The sequence below is a fragment of the Clytia hemisphaerica genome, unplaced genomic scaffold, assembly GCF_902728285.1.
Source record: "Clytia hemisphaerica strain Z4C2 unplaced genomic scaffold, Clytia hemisphaerica genome assembly, whole genome shotgun sequence".
NCBI classification, from domain to species: domain Eukaryota; kingdom Metazoa; phylum Cnidaria; class Hydrozoa; order Leptothecata; family Clytiidae; genus Clytia; species Clytia hemisphaerica.
In genome coordinates this window covers 1,513,302-1,527,692 of record NW_027104530.1, presented here as the reverse complement: position 1 = coordinate 1,527,692, position 14,391 = coordinate 1,513,302, and the positions used below count along the sequence as shown (strand labels likewise).

The following is a 14,391-nucleotide window of genomic DNA, read 5'->3' as shown; positions in this document are numbered from 1 at the left end:
AACCGATCTTCCAATGAATTAACTGCGCATAATTTCAAACTCGGATGGAGCTACATGATTGGCTGTGCGGGTGTGTTAGCATCCATTTTGACACTTATTTTAACGGTTGTTGTTTATCGGAGATGGATCAAGAGGTCTGGGGAGGAGAAGAAACAGAAGAATGATCACGAAAGTTTGATGGTACAAATGACTGATGAAAGAAACGATTTTTATTGAGAATGTTTCTTAACTTTGGTTGAGACGGCCCACTTTTCGCCCTACATATTCTCATTGTGAATCTAGAAAGTCGGCTGTCAATGCATTGCCTTATTTTGGCGTCAATAAAATGACTTCAACAAAGATTTGAATTGCCAAATTTTTGCCTACTCTAACAATTAAAATAGGAAGGGCAGAAAGGCTGTCTAAAGCAGAGCTTAGAGCTTACGCCTATCAACGAACCCTTATACCAAAAGTCGTATAAAAAAGAAATCAAGTTCGAGTTTACCAGGGTTGAATGAAAAACATTTGAATCCGTTAGTAATGATTGGTTCGTGGCGATCTATATCTAAGGCATAGCAAACGTGAATTGACGTCAAAATCCAAGGGGCCTTTTTCGACTTAGAACGCCATGGATTGGTTGCATTTTGAAGTCAATCAAACTCTGACCCAATCCTTTTGTTAGGGGTGATAGGTCTATTTCCCTAAGGTTTCAATGTTGAGATAATTCTGAATCCGTTCACTTATCTCCTAATAAGTTATACTAAGAAGCTGACGAGTATTTCTGAAGATCTGGAAGAACTTGAGTAGATCTTTAAGATTGAAGTAATAAAGATTATTGTCCTTTGATTAGCAAACTAACATAATGTAGACCAGACCCGATCAATCGAATTTGTCGAACCAATATGTAAAAGAAGGGGGGACCTTATCAACAGAAATGAATATTATTTTTAAATGATTTTTATAGAAATATTAAATTTGTACATAAAGAAAAATTTTTAAGCAGAACGATTTTTTACCAAAGACATCCCGAACAAATCAAGTTTATTTTGTTCCAATTTTAGTGATATCTGTAAGCATGGCCGAACTCAATGCTTTTTTCTTATTAACAGTTCTTTTCACACAAGCTTTGGCTGGATTCCGTCTATAATATTGTGTTAATATTTTCTCCACATTTTTCAGCAATGATTTACGATCGCCGTTCGGGGCTGATTCCGACATTTGGAAGACATCTAATACGGGAATTCCGTTGTTACACATTGTTGATGTTGCATACGCGTTGAATAATTTGACTCGCTGAAAAGAAAGGAATAATGGAAGAATCAATTTAGGTTTTCAAGGATCCTGGTGGTCTCGTAAGGGGCGTGGTCTCTCGGAAAATCTTCAATAATACTCTTCTTCGATGATTGTTGCTATTTAAATTATAACCATAGAATGGTAATGTTCTCTCTTTCCCGTCAAGGAGCTTGCTCCCATTCATAATGATGAACTTTATCATGTATCCTCCATTTTAAGTCTTAGACTACCTTTACACGCTACGGTTCCGTTCCACTCCGAAGCGAAATGAAGCCATTCAATTGGTTAAATGTAGTTTTACGTCACTCTGACCAATAGAATGGCTCCATTTCGTTTCCGAGCGAAACGGAACCGTTACGTGCGAACATGGTTTGGGAAAGGAGATTACTTTTAATGATTGGTCAGTTCAGTTAAAAAATAGAATCCTAGGATAGAGTCGAGGAAGAAGAGAGCCTTATGGTGTGTTTTCTCTCAAGTTACCATGTTTCTCACCTGGTGATTGTTGAAGTGATTGTTCGGGTCATCTGAATCTCTCCATTTTGTTGAAATGGTTCTCCAAACAGCTTTCCCTTTATATTTCTCCTTCAAAATCTTTGCAGCACGATCAATAAACGTTCGGTATTTCTTGAAACCCAAATTCCGTACAAATGGGTGCCCGTATGTTAATAAAAGACCGCTTTCTTTGCCCATTTCAGACTTGGAGATAATTTCTTTGAGCCTCTTGAGATGCATGGCTGTAGAGAAAGTCTTTTGTGGTGTGATGTTTTTCTTTTCTGATGTATCGTCTTCGTATCTAATTATTGGAAATAGAATTAACATATTTCTTCTTCAAAACAATCAAGCGTAATTTCTCCACACGACAACAGTGATTGATTTGAGCTCGCAAAACTTACTATTACTACTTTCGGTACTGCTAGACAAAGGTCAATAATATGTTGCAGGCGCTATGTACCTTTTGTCACTTTGAATTTTAAAATATTACAAAAATATCAGGCAGAATTTGTTAAGAGGTTTTAAAACCCTTCTTACGGTATACATTCTTTGAAAACATTTTTACACAAGTCTTTGGTTTTCAATCGTTCGCTTAGTTCTTGTGTCATCTCATCACCCACCATTTTGAACACTCCTTCCTTGTGTTTAAAACATGATTCGATACCATCTTCATTGTTGTACTCAAGAATCTCGTCTACGAGAGAGAGGAAAATAGGTTGTTGACGACAACTATGTCATAGTCCTATAGAGACACGTATATCTCAATTGTTGTGCGGAGAGGGTCACTGGGTGGAAATTTTAGTAGAAAAAGACTAGTGTGGTGTTGTTTATATGTAAGAGTTTGAACCTTCTCGGCTATTTCTCCTTCTCCGAATGAACAAACAATAAATCACAATAATAGCTACTTTTTGATTGGTATTTGTCTGCAATAACACTCGTGGTAAAAAAATGTTTAACAAAATCAGTAGTAAAATTACAAGTTGGATAAACTCAAATAAAATACAACTGAATTTTTGTGACGAAGCGTGTAGCGTAAAACCCCCAGTGGCTGTTTATTCTGGAGGAAACATTATCTCCGAACCAATGGCATCCGTCACCCCGACCTGCGGAGGTTAAAGGTCTTCCCCCCTTTATGTACAAAGTTTTTACTAACGAAATTATTCCATCTGCAAGTGTTTGACCGTCAAATGTAAGAGATCGTAAATTTAAATTATAATTATTATAATGGATTTTTACGAGGTATGAGCTTCATAGCTTCAAAATGTTATCAATCTATTTGTAATTTTTGTTTAAGGAATACCAAATTCATCAACTTGATAAAACACATCCACGATTCCATGTTTGATAAGTTTTCGGTGGTGAATGTTGATAAGATCGTCAATCTCCAATGACCGGCGTTTGTTTTGGTAATTGATCGTCTTTTAGTATATTCTATTGTATTCCTTGGTGGTTGATCGTCTAAGCCATTGATTGATCATCTGTTTGAAGTCCAGGAATAAGAGCTCGTCCGATTGTTCCAATGTCATAAAAGTAAAGAAAGGTTGACCGGAGTATACAGGGGCTTATGGTTAAATATAGTATGCGAAAATCTGGAAATTTCGGAGAAGTTTGCTAAAGTATTTTAAAATGATTTTGAGTGAATGCAATAGCGAAGATGATTTAGAATTTTGAATTGTATTTAAAGACATACCAATCATAATTATCACTTAATGATGCGCATGCATAATTAATTTTCCGTGCGAAATTGTTGAGAACCTGCTTTTCCAGCTTTGTTCAATCGCTGGATACATCGTTTCTCCACTATTTCTCCTTTTCGACTAAGTACGCTTAGTTTGATGAGTGAATGCAGCGAGGATGTTTGTAATTCAAACGCCCTATTTAAAACGTTTTCACAGCGCATGCTTCTCATTATGACGTAATGATACGCATGCAAAAGTAATTAGCGTGCGAAAATGCACGAGAATCTGCTTTTCCAGCTTTTTTCAATCGCTGGAAACTTCGCTTCTCGGCTATTTCTCCTTCTCCGAATGAACAAACAATAAATCACAATAATAGCTACTTTTTGATTGGTATTTGTCTGCAATAACACGAGGGATAAAAAAGAGTTATGAGTTGTACATAATATAGTAGCAAAAAAAATAAATTTAAAGTTACATTCCCAATGATTGAGAAATTTTGAATCGGATTTCAGTTTTGTCTTTAATATTGTTGCGAGTTTTTCTTTCAAATTTTTGGGGTCATGATCGGTCGGAAATTGAAATAAGAAAAATAGTAAATTTCGTACCTTTGCACTTTGCCATCTGTAAGACGATGGGTTTCAAGATGGAGAACGAACTCCTCAAATGCGTTTGTACAGAGACATTGACGCAAAAGACGTGTTTGCACAGAGGCATTGACACATAAAACACACCACGTGTAACGTTGATCGTGATGTAATAAATCTTGCAAATGTAGTCACCAAGTTTGTCAACATAAAAGGGAAGAAAAATGATGCTACAGAATAGAAGCCTGCAAATCCGTCAGTTATACATTTTGTGTTGAATAATTGATATACATTTTGTGTTGAATAATTGATATAATAAGGGTCAAGTAATAAAAATATTTTCACAAAAGCTTCGAATTCTATGCCGTTCGATGTCAACAATGGCCAGTAATAAGAACAAGGCCACAATAGAACAAGTAATATGCCTTTACCTCTACAGTTTTTCAGATGCTGAATTGTTTTACCTACGAGCGATATTGGAGGACAAAGCCTCATTGTTTCCCCAATTACAGGAAACAGCGTAATACTCACGAGAATTAAGAACAGTTGCCTTAGCGTTTTGGTTATTGGAAATTCGATCGATAGTAATTTGTCCATAGTTTTTGATTATATAATTAAAAATCTCATTATCGATAGACCAATTATCTGTGTCGGTAGATTTGGAAATTAAATCTGCTGTTTTATTAGTTTGGAAAGGACGTCAAAAATATTTAACTGTAAGAAGTTCACGAAAAGTTGAGCTAGTTGTATTTCATGTCTACCAAAACTTCCTTTTGCTATGATGTTTCCTAACTTTTCGACCGCGTAACCTCCATAACCTGTACCACCTGCGTCCGAAAAGATGACCTTCGTATTTCCTGGTTTGGTTTTAATTCTAAAAGCTTTTACGCTTTTTAAATTGGTTTGCCAAAATTGAAGTTCTTGAATAACGTCAAAATTTATTAATCGTCTTTTATCCCAGTGAGGTAAATTCGCAAAACGAAGGAGAGAAGTTTTGATAATTTGTTGCATCATCCATTTTTGACATTTATTATTTAAGAAGGTAAAATGGCACAGTTGAAATAGAATAGAAGATCAGGTACATTTATATCATCAGCTCTCATTAATACTAATCTAATTACAACAAGACAAAATTGTAATCAATTTTTAAAACGCAACGTAAAATAGCTACTGTATTTAAAAAGTTGAAAAAATTGTTCTGAATATCTGGAATCTTTTATTTTTTGTTAAGGTTATTTTCCATCCCTTGACGATTTAGAATTTGAATTGGACGACGAACTTTTTGTTGCTGTTGATGAGGACATTAATTTTGTCGAGTGGGCCAAAGGTGACGAAGATTCAGAAAAAGGACAGTGGCTGACGTAGTGCCCTACTCTTTTGCATGAATAACAGACCACCTCATCCATACGGCTCCTTTGTTCAGTTCTAGATTTGATTGCCTTGGAGTATTCTCCAGCAGGTTCCTCTATTCTTGGCTTTTTATATATACGTTCTTTAACTTGCTCTGCATTTTTAATAGCCCTCTTAAGCCTTTTCCTCCACGTCTCCAGATGTAAGATCGCTTGCCTTAAATTCGTTGACAGTAAGCCACCCATATGTGTCGGCGATTCTAATATGTTGAATACGAGTCTCTAGCAATCTCTTACCTTTATTCAAAGCTTCTTTCATCCCATCAACATCCGTCTCTTCCATGAATTCGAGGGTATCCTCAATCGTTTCCAAGACTGCTGTGTTATGAGCAAATTGATCTTGATGGCCGGTTTTCTTGAGTACAATGTTGTCGTTGGCTCTCTTCTTTTCGAGTTTCTTTTTGAGCTTAGCCAGATTGGTCGACTGATTCTCAGCAGATTGTACAGAAGCAGCTTTCACTGTGTCCTTGGTGCTTTTCATGATTTGTGGGCCAAAGTCTTTTTCAACAACATCATTAACCAGAGTTTTCAACTGCTCGTAAGTAACAGCTAGTGTTTCATTTCCAGCAGTAGTTCCACCATCAGTAGATTTTGATTTCTCACTTGATTTTTTAGACATTTTTTAAAAAGAATTTCTTTCTCACACACACATACACAAGTACGCTTAGTTTGATGAGTGAATGCAGCGAGGATGTTTGTAATTCAAACGCCCTATTTAAAACGTTTTCACAGCGCATGCTTCTCATTATGACGTAATGATACGCATGCAAAAGTAATTAGCGTGCGAAAATGCACGAGAATCTGCTTTTCCAGCTTTTTTCAATCGCTGGAAACTTCGCTTCAAGGTTGACACTTTCGCGGTTCTTGGAGAATTTGCCCTTTTTTCGTCAAATATTTTTTCGCGAAAGTTTTTATTCGTGACCTTTCTTCTAAACCTAATCTTCATAAGTTTTATGCTCACACACGAAAGTTTATTCAATGTACTTGGATTAACATTCAAGTAAAACAGTCAAATTAAATTAAATTTCAAATCGGGTTTGGGTAGGTAGTGAAAATATTTTTTTGCCGTTTTGCAAAAGAATAATTTGTCTCACCATCGATATACGGTGTCCATGTTTTGTTTACCCAACGACCAAATCCTTTCCATAGCAACGGGTCACATTTATATTGTCTACCACATGATTCTTTCCATCGTTTCAAGTTTTGCCGTAAATCTAAAAATCGAATTTATAACATTCTAATTTTCATACTGGAAATTTGATTATTAATTTCTTTTTAAGACGTTCTTTTTATATCCCATGTCAGACTTCTGAGTAGTTTAAGCGACTAGTTTCAAGAAACATTTCGTCTTTCCACTCCAGATTGCAAAAAAAAAGGAAACAAACTATCCTAACTGCACCTGTTTACCAACTTTAACGCTTTCAAGAGGAATAATCAACTCAATCGTGTAAGGAGGCATAAAAAGCAAAATGTAATTTGTCATGGCACTATAGAGCCAAAAGATCTGGAGATCTTGTCATCCATTTAATGTTTCAGGTTCTTTTTTTTTAAATGTACCTTGTGTGACGTTTTTTGGAGATTGTTCGATCTTGAAGGATATGTTTCCACCTCTCAGTGGTTCCCATAGCAACTTGGAATTCTTTTCATCACCAATAATGATGGCAGAATCTGAAGAGGAGAGATATAGTAGTTTATTAACGCAGGTTCATCAGAAAATATCAGTTTAGGTTATTTTGCAAGCCATAGAGGGATCGGGAGTTCGGTTGAATCAAAATACGGTTAACTCTCTCTAATTCGATCTTCAAAGACCCGGAGTTTTCATCAAATCAGTGAAAGATTCGAATTACAGAGACTATTTAACACTATTTTCTGGCTGATGGGATTAATATTTAAGTTCGAGTTATAGAAGTATTTGAATAATAGAGGTACGAATAGATCATCCTCTGCGTTTTCTTTTATGGGACCGAACACTGTATTGTCAATCAAACTACAAACCTCTTTTTAACCAATCCTGTGGCGGATCTTTAAATGCTTCACAAAGAGTTGACTCTAGAACAATTTCAGCTTTATAGTGACCAGGCTGCATGGCTATAAACTTTGTCTCATAGACACCATTATTAAGATCTGTGATGGAGGGTGTGATACGATCAGCACCGCGTACAAAAACACGCCATGTATCTCCTCCTTCTTGCTTGTTATGACCATCTGCTGTTCGTGTTTGGATTGTGATTTTATTGAATACTCCAGTCTTCTCAAGGTCGAGACCTAAAAATTTCAAACTAAAAAATTGAACTCGATCATAATGTTATTTGAGCTTTGAGTTAACATGCGAGTTGGATAGAAGGCTTATTTTACCAGAACCTGACATGTACTCAAATTTCAAAATACATTACCGCAGTAAAAGTGTTAAACGTTTAGATACTTCTGGCACAAAGCAGACATAAGGTCAACTTATCAGTTGTAGTATTTGATCAAATGCGAGCCAAAAACTTACCTTAAGTGGATAAATTTTGGCGGGGATTAAATTTGGCGAATTTGGCGAATTATGCCAAAATTCGCCAAATTAAATCCTCGCCAAAATTTCCAAATTCGGCAATTCGCCAAATTAAATCCCCTCCAAATTTAACAAAAAGAGAATTATGTGAAAAATCACAACTTTTTAGTATATTCTTGAGTAATTTTCACCCATTTCAGTGTGACAAAATTTCCAATTCGCCAAATTAAATCCCCGCCAAATTTTACGAAATTGATCTATCGCCAAATTAAATCCCCGCCAAAAATCGTATTTTGGCCAATCGCCAAATTAAATCCACGCCAAAATTTATCCACTTAAGGTACTTAAAATCAAACTTGGCTTATTACTAAAAGTAAGTTCCAACACGAATAGCCCAACGAACTCATTCTATTAACGTCTAATTAACTGACAGGGCCCGCGCCACGATTTTGAAAGTGAGGGGGCCAACAAAAATATAGTGACTAAGGAGGCGCAACCATGGTTTGCGCCGACGGGCCGGAAAATTTTCGATTTTGACCTGTCTTATTTGGCTAAAACAGCTTCCTTTTTGTTCTGATTTTCTGAAAGAAAACTGTTAAGTTTGTTTTTTTAAAACAAAATAGTATAATTAGACTTATTTAAGTTTTAAGTGTCCATCTGTCCCCTCTTAGAAAGGTTCTAACGTTTTTATTGGCACGCGCACAGAAAAGAAAAAGATTATTAGGTGAAGAGAAATTTTTTATTTTGCTTTGCAAAAAAGTGGAGGGGCCATGGCCCCCCGCCCCCCCCGGTGGCGCGGGCCCTGACTGAGGAATAAATTGACACTTTCTGAGAGGTTACTTACCTAACGTATGACTCCATTTCGGACTTGTTCTGTATTTCTCAATACTTCTTTTTTCAGTCCCGAACTGCATGTACGGACGACATGGTCTTATAATAGATTGCCAATCCATGACTGACCACCTATCATGACACAGATTCTTTTGAAACGCGTCTGTCATCTCAAGAGACTGGGACCAAGTCACGTGGAAGATGGCTACCCACGTGGTGAGTAATAATGATATTTGTAACATCTTCTGGTCTTTTAAAAAGCAAAACTATTAAAAAGTTCCTATTGTCTTTCTTAATTAGATTTTTTAATTCAATTGATTAAAAAGATTTGGAATGCTGTTTGATTTTCTTCTTTTGTTATTTACATAACTCATTTTGAGCATTTCGAACGATAGTTGTTCGAGAGTAGAGTCGAAATAAACAGTAAATTTGTTTTTAAACATTCTGTTTTTGATGTATTTGTTTGAGTTTCTTAGAGGCGAAGAAAGTATTTTCTGAGTATTTTCTTCCTTATTTCCAAGATAAGCAGTGCAAAATCAAATTATTGCTTACCCACTTAACCATCGTTTGAAACACCCCTGTTTCAAAGCTCCATAGTTGAACTTCTTCTCATAGTGGGATGGAAATTCTATTGTTTCAAGCTCAAAAATCAAGTGGGATCGTTTTGAAGTGCAATTTTTTCCAATTCTTTCCAAAGTCGATTTCCCAGTGGGGAACTACAGTGGAAATTTTCCACTAGGGACGAAAATTTGGCTAAACTTTTCAGTGAAGCGAGTGTCCCACTGGGTCTTTGGCACAGGTGTGCTGAAGGGGAGCTTGCGAGATATGTGGATAGTGTTAGTGCGTTATCTCTGAAAATTTAAGAATATATTTGACGGAAAGGCATAACGTACAAATGTTTTTCTACCCCTTCCTTTTTAATCGTTTATCTTTATTCAAAACTCCCTATTCGCAAAATGTACATATCCCCGAGAAAACCGCAATGTTTCAAGTCTTATAGCCCATCATTACAGAATATTCCTCTGGAATTCCTACCCTATCCTTTGAAAATCTACTGCATCCTTGTTACTTAGATCATCCCTTTAGACCCCTTTTTTCCTAGAGATTTTAACGAAGGCTCTACTCTGGTGAGGGGGGGTACTTAGGCAGAAATAGAGGTGCTGGGAATGGGTATGGTTAGTTTTAGGAGAACCGGTTCGTTCCGCACATACCCGACTTTTTCCAACCCTAGTGCCCCCCCCCCGGGCTCTACCCGCTCCCCCTTAACAAAAGGGTTAAACACTATGGAGAATTTAACGATATGTGTATTAGATTTTAGAGGTCTTTGCCTGACAAGAGGCTATCGAAAGCTGCATTCAATATCGAAATTCGTATAAATCGGTTTTGGTAAAATCAAAGACTTGAAAACCGCTTTAAAGAATAGAAATGAAGCATTTCAAACTCATATTCTGCATTTTTGATACAGTAAGCCCCCGGTAAATTCTTGTAAAAATTAAAATTCTAGTTTTTCTAAGACTCCTTCTTACGGCAACGATGACATTGTGCAACAGTGCTTTTAGCTGAAGGTTTTATGTCTTCTCTTTAGAAAACATAGTCCTGCCAAAGTCTACTGAGTTGTATGGGTGATGGGTAGTTAACTTTGCTGGTCAATCAACAACGATGGTGAATTCAACACTGATGACATCGAAATTTCTGGAAGAGCGATGGAGAAACAAAACATTGAACTTATATCACGATTTTGTCAATAAAAAGTATAAACTTCGTTCTTAATATTTTGTTCTTATAAATTTTTCGTGACTTTTTTTATGATGAAATATGACGGTCTAATCACTAGTCAGAGATCCGTATTTTGGTTTGGCGATTTGATAATTTTGTGATTGAGTTTAGTGTTTTTCACAACGTTGTAAAGACGGCTAAAAAACTATGCTGGGGTTACTAATTTGTGAAATAAAATACTCTGGAGAACTATTATCTATGCCTATGCTCTTAAAAATGTTGAATTGATGTTTGATTTTCTCGTTTTTTTATAGTGATATGCGTCATTTATTGATAGTAGAAGGAGTTGCACTTGCAGGATTACTTATAATGCTGTTTGGTTATCGATTTATCAGGGTGAGTGTTATCAATGCTAACAACACCCCTGTCTCAGTGTCTCGGTGAGAATTTCTTATCCTGATGGATGAGCCGAACGCTGATGTAGATGAAGAATCCCTTGTATTAATTCTTTTGTCTGGGATTCAAAAAACAGTTTTGAATCCATAAAATTCCAATCCTACCTTTAGGAGGCTGTTTGGGTTTCAGTTTTGTTTTCCACCAGGATGAAGTGTTAGGATATTTTCTTTCTATGTACGGATTTCTTGCCGATTTCTCCAGTGGGTAGGAGGTCTCGGCGGGTCTGTAACACTGAGATTTTTCTTTTAATGCCCATAATTTTAAATGCTACTTAGAGACGGATTGATTTGGCCCACCTATGTTGATAGATTACAAGGATATTAGAAAAAAAGTTTTGAGTTATTTTTACCATATCCCACAGTCAAAATGATATGCTTATATCTATCTTGGGGCGGCCATTTTGGTCTTGACATTGTTAGCGACTTATTCTTAACAAAGCTTCCGCATAATGATAATTTTGTTCTTTTTTAGTTTGCAATGTTCGTATGTGGATTTTGGTTATCTTTTTCAGTCTTCTACACTTTCAGCCCTGTTTTGATTCGGCAACATTATAGTTGCGATAAAAGCAAATTTTACGCAGGTTAGTAAGGTTTCAAACCGGTTTTTAAGTTTGTATTTTATAGACGTATGACTTTCTCAGTAAAACATTTTAGATTGTCCCCGTGCTGCCATCGGGAGTTTTGTAACAAGAAAACTGTATGAGATTTACCTTGGTCTAAATCAAGTTCATTAAAACAGTTAAATCATTGTTGTTTTGAATCCAATACCCAAGATTTTGAAGCGACATCTTAATTCTAATTAAATTCATTACAGGCTATCCTTTAGACAGTGAATAACGCAATGGGTGGCTGATTTCCAGTCCTTCATCAAACTGTCATAAGCCCGTAAACTATTCAGTTTTTTTAGCCAAAATGCCCTTATTGTCCTAGAAAGCATAACAATGTGGCAAATCTTTTTCTAGTACACCTCGTTTCCAGTGTAATGGTTGGCACATTGATCGGTATTTTCACTGCTAGTTTGTATCGCTTTGGTATCATGTTGATCGGAAAATGTTTAGGTTTTGTAAGTTTTATTCCTTTCTCTCTAGTCTAAATTAAGTTTATTTGTCATGATTGTTGCTATTCACTAAAATAAAAACCCTCGCTGCACTTTTATTTACTGGATGCTCAGTAAATAAGAGTCAAAGCAACCTTCTCATCAAGAAGACATGTGTAACTAAAGCTTTAATGTAATTACAATACCTCAAGGTACCACTAAAGATTTTCGTATAAATAAAAGAGTCGATAGTTTTACAGAGTGGAATCCCCTAGCTTCTCACAAAATGTGACTCCCCAAGCGATTTTAAGTACCTGGAAATCGGGCCGGTCTTTAGAAGGATTTTTAAGGAACCGGTCCTTAAAACGAGCGGCGGCCAGCACTGTTGGAAATCAGGAAAAAGGCATGAAACAAAAAAAAGACCGTTATAATACCAAACTAAGACCGGTCCGATTTTCAGTTACTCAAAATCATAAATATTAATTTTAATCTCTCTTCTTTAGCTTCTCGCCATGGTTTTACTTCATACAGATATTTTCCAAAACATCTCCAGGTAAGAACCTCCTATTCGTAGACGTGTGACGAGGCAAATGAAATTCACTTCCCAGACTTCAATGTCAGAGACTGTGATATTAAAAAGAACACAAATGTATCTACCATCATGAGTAAAGTTGGAAATCTAATGTAAAGGACATCATTTGCTTACACAGCATTTTTAACAAATTAATTTGTCAGGATAAAAGGCAACGCTTCCTTTCTATATCATAAAAAATATATATTTTAAAAATTGAATTATTAATTTTTATTCCAGTTATTACATCATTTCAATCTTCGTTACATTGGTTGCCTTGGTAACAACAGCATTAACATGGAGATTTGAAAAATTGTTGATGATTCTCGCCACCTCATTGGTCGGATCTTTTACATTGTTCTGTGGTAAATGATAGATAGATGTACATGCTCTGCCATAAGGTTTTAAAAGCGTATCACCTTTTTCCGTAAAACTGAAAGTATGTAATATTTACAGTTGATTCACCATACTGTAAATTTTAGTTAGCTGCGAAATAGCCTAGGCCACAGGCCTAAAAAATTGTTAAAAGTTCTTTACGTCGCCCAACCAAAGTGGGTGGAAAATTTCTGGGCCCATACAAACAAAAAACAGAAAATCCTTTTTTAATTAGTTTAATGCCAAAAAAAGTTTACTGTACATGTCTTTCTTTGTTCTTTACAGGTATTGATATTTTCCTTCAGAACAATTTTTCCCTTCTGGTCATCTCTGTTCTTATTTACTTGCGTGATGCATTCCTCGTCATTCTCAAACATCAATTCAACCATCACCATGGTAACAAGAAAATGGTTGAACTACCAAACTTCCATGATTCTCTAAAGCCAGCACATTTAGGTAAGTTACGAAAGCCCCCTTAAGTGGATTCATTACCCGGGGTAGGGTTATATACTATCGGGAAATTGGAACTCATTTCATCCCGATGTGAGCCCTATCGGCTACACATAATTTGCAACTATTTTTCCCCATTGAAATAACAATAGTTTTCATTATCATCTAAAGTTTTTAAAATTCGCTTTATTAATGATCAATTTGAAGCAACATAAACCAGTTATATGCCACAAGAAAAGTTTGTTGGGATTCTATTGATACGAGGAGGAAACACCTAAATCGTAGGGAACTTAGAAGGATATGATTAAGGGTTGATGCTTAAAAGTTTCCCTAAATATAGACGCAATTCTTATAACTGATTCTTTACAGGCTAATTTTTAGTAGCACATTATGTCAAAGATTGATTCAGACCTCGCTTAAAATGTTTTCTTTGATGATTTCTTTTTCTAGACTCGATGTTTACTTCGATCTGGATTTTCGTGACCATTTGTGCATGCGCATTTCAATACTTCATGTCAGCAAAAGAAATGAAAAATGGTGGAGAAATTTGTCCCTTATTTAGTTTTAGTTGTTGTAAAAAGAAAAAGATAATCGATGAAAAATAAAAAATAATGTTTGTAGAATTTGGTCATTGGTCACTTGAGTCAAACACATTTTTTTAAATAAGCAACCAAGTTGCGAAGGGTCCAGCCCTGAGAATGGCCAAAAAAAATATCCAACTTGGCCTCAGCAACCTTATCCTGAAACTGAGCATAAACCGGGAGAGCTTATTTGGCATTATTTGGCATTAGAATGTGTACCAATGGTCTTTGAATATCGAATTTGAGGTATTTTGGATATAAAATGAGAAGGCTATAAGCAACTTTTGGCTGAAATCCAGAAAATTCCTAGCAACTCCAACCCTGAGCCGAAAATTGGGGTTGCTTAAAAAAAAATTGCATACTTTTAGAAAATAAAAGGAAATTTTTTTTCTCCAAATACTTAAAGGCATAATCAGATGGTTTGGTATATTTGGCCTACAAAAACC

At 35.9% G+C, this 14,391-nt stretch overlaps 3 protein-coding genes across 3 annotated transcripts; 1 reads left to right on the top strand and 2 right to left on the bottom strand.

Moving 5' to 3' along the window:
• Window positions 1-924: 924 nt before the first annotated feature.
• On the bottom strand, window positions 925-9,095 carry LOC136822384 (uncharacterized). Its single transcript, XM_067078633.1, has 7 exons — window positions 8,775-9,095; window positions 7,432-7,701; window positions 6,994-7,104; window positions 6,531-6,650; window positions 2,302-2,458; window positions 1,765-2,065; window positions 925-1,272 (listed from the first exon to the last, which is right to left on the bottom strand). Exons 1-7 carry the CDS (start codon window positions 9,001-9,003, stop codon window positions 1,021-1,023), a joined length of 1,440 nt encoding a protein of 479 aa, XP_066934734.1. The 5' UTR covers window positions 9,004-9,095; the 3' UTR covers window positions 925-1,020.
• Window positions 3,869-6,276, bottom strand: LOC136822387 (uncharacterized). The gene is made up of 2 exons (XM_067078637.1): window positions 5,674-6,276; window positions 3,869-4,257 (listed from the first exon to the last, which is right to left on the bottom strand). Exons 1-2 carry the CDS (start codon window positions 6,053-6,055, stop codon window positions 4,103-4,105), a joined length of 537 nt encoding a protein of 178 aa, XP_066934738.1. The 5' UTR covers window positions 6,056-6,276; the 3' UTR covers window positions 3,869-4,102.
• LOC136822385 (transmembrane 7 superfamily member 3-like) lies at window positions 8,894-13,985 on the top strand. The gene is made up of 9 exons (XM_067078634.1): window positions 8,894-8,977; window positions 10,347-10,512; window positions 10,792-10,873; window positions 11,405-11,513; window positions 11,895-11,995; window positions 12,472-12,521; window positions 12,780-12,904; window positions 13,200-13,370; window positions 13,815-13,985. Exons 2-9 carry the CDS (start codon window positions 10,421-10,423, stop codon window positions 13,967-13,969), a joined length of 885 nt encoding a protein of 294 aa, XP_066934735.1. The 5' UTR covers window positions 8,894-8,977; window positions 10,347-10,420; the 3' UTR covers window positions 13,970-13,985.
• The last annotated feature ends 406 nt before the right edge of the window (window positions 13,986-14,391 follow it).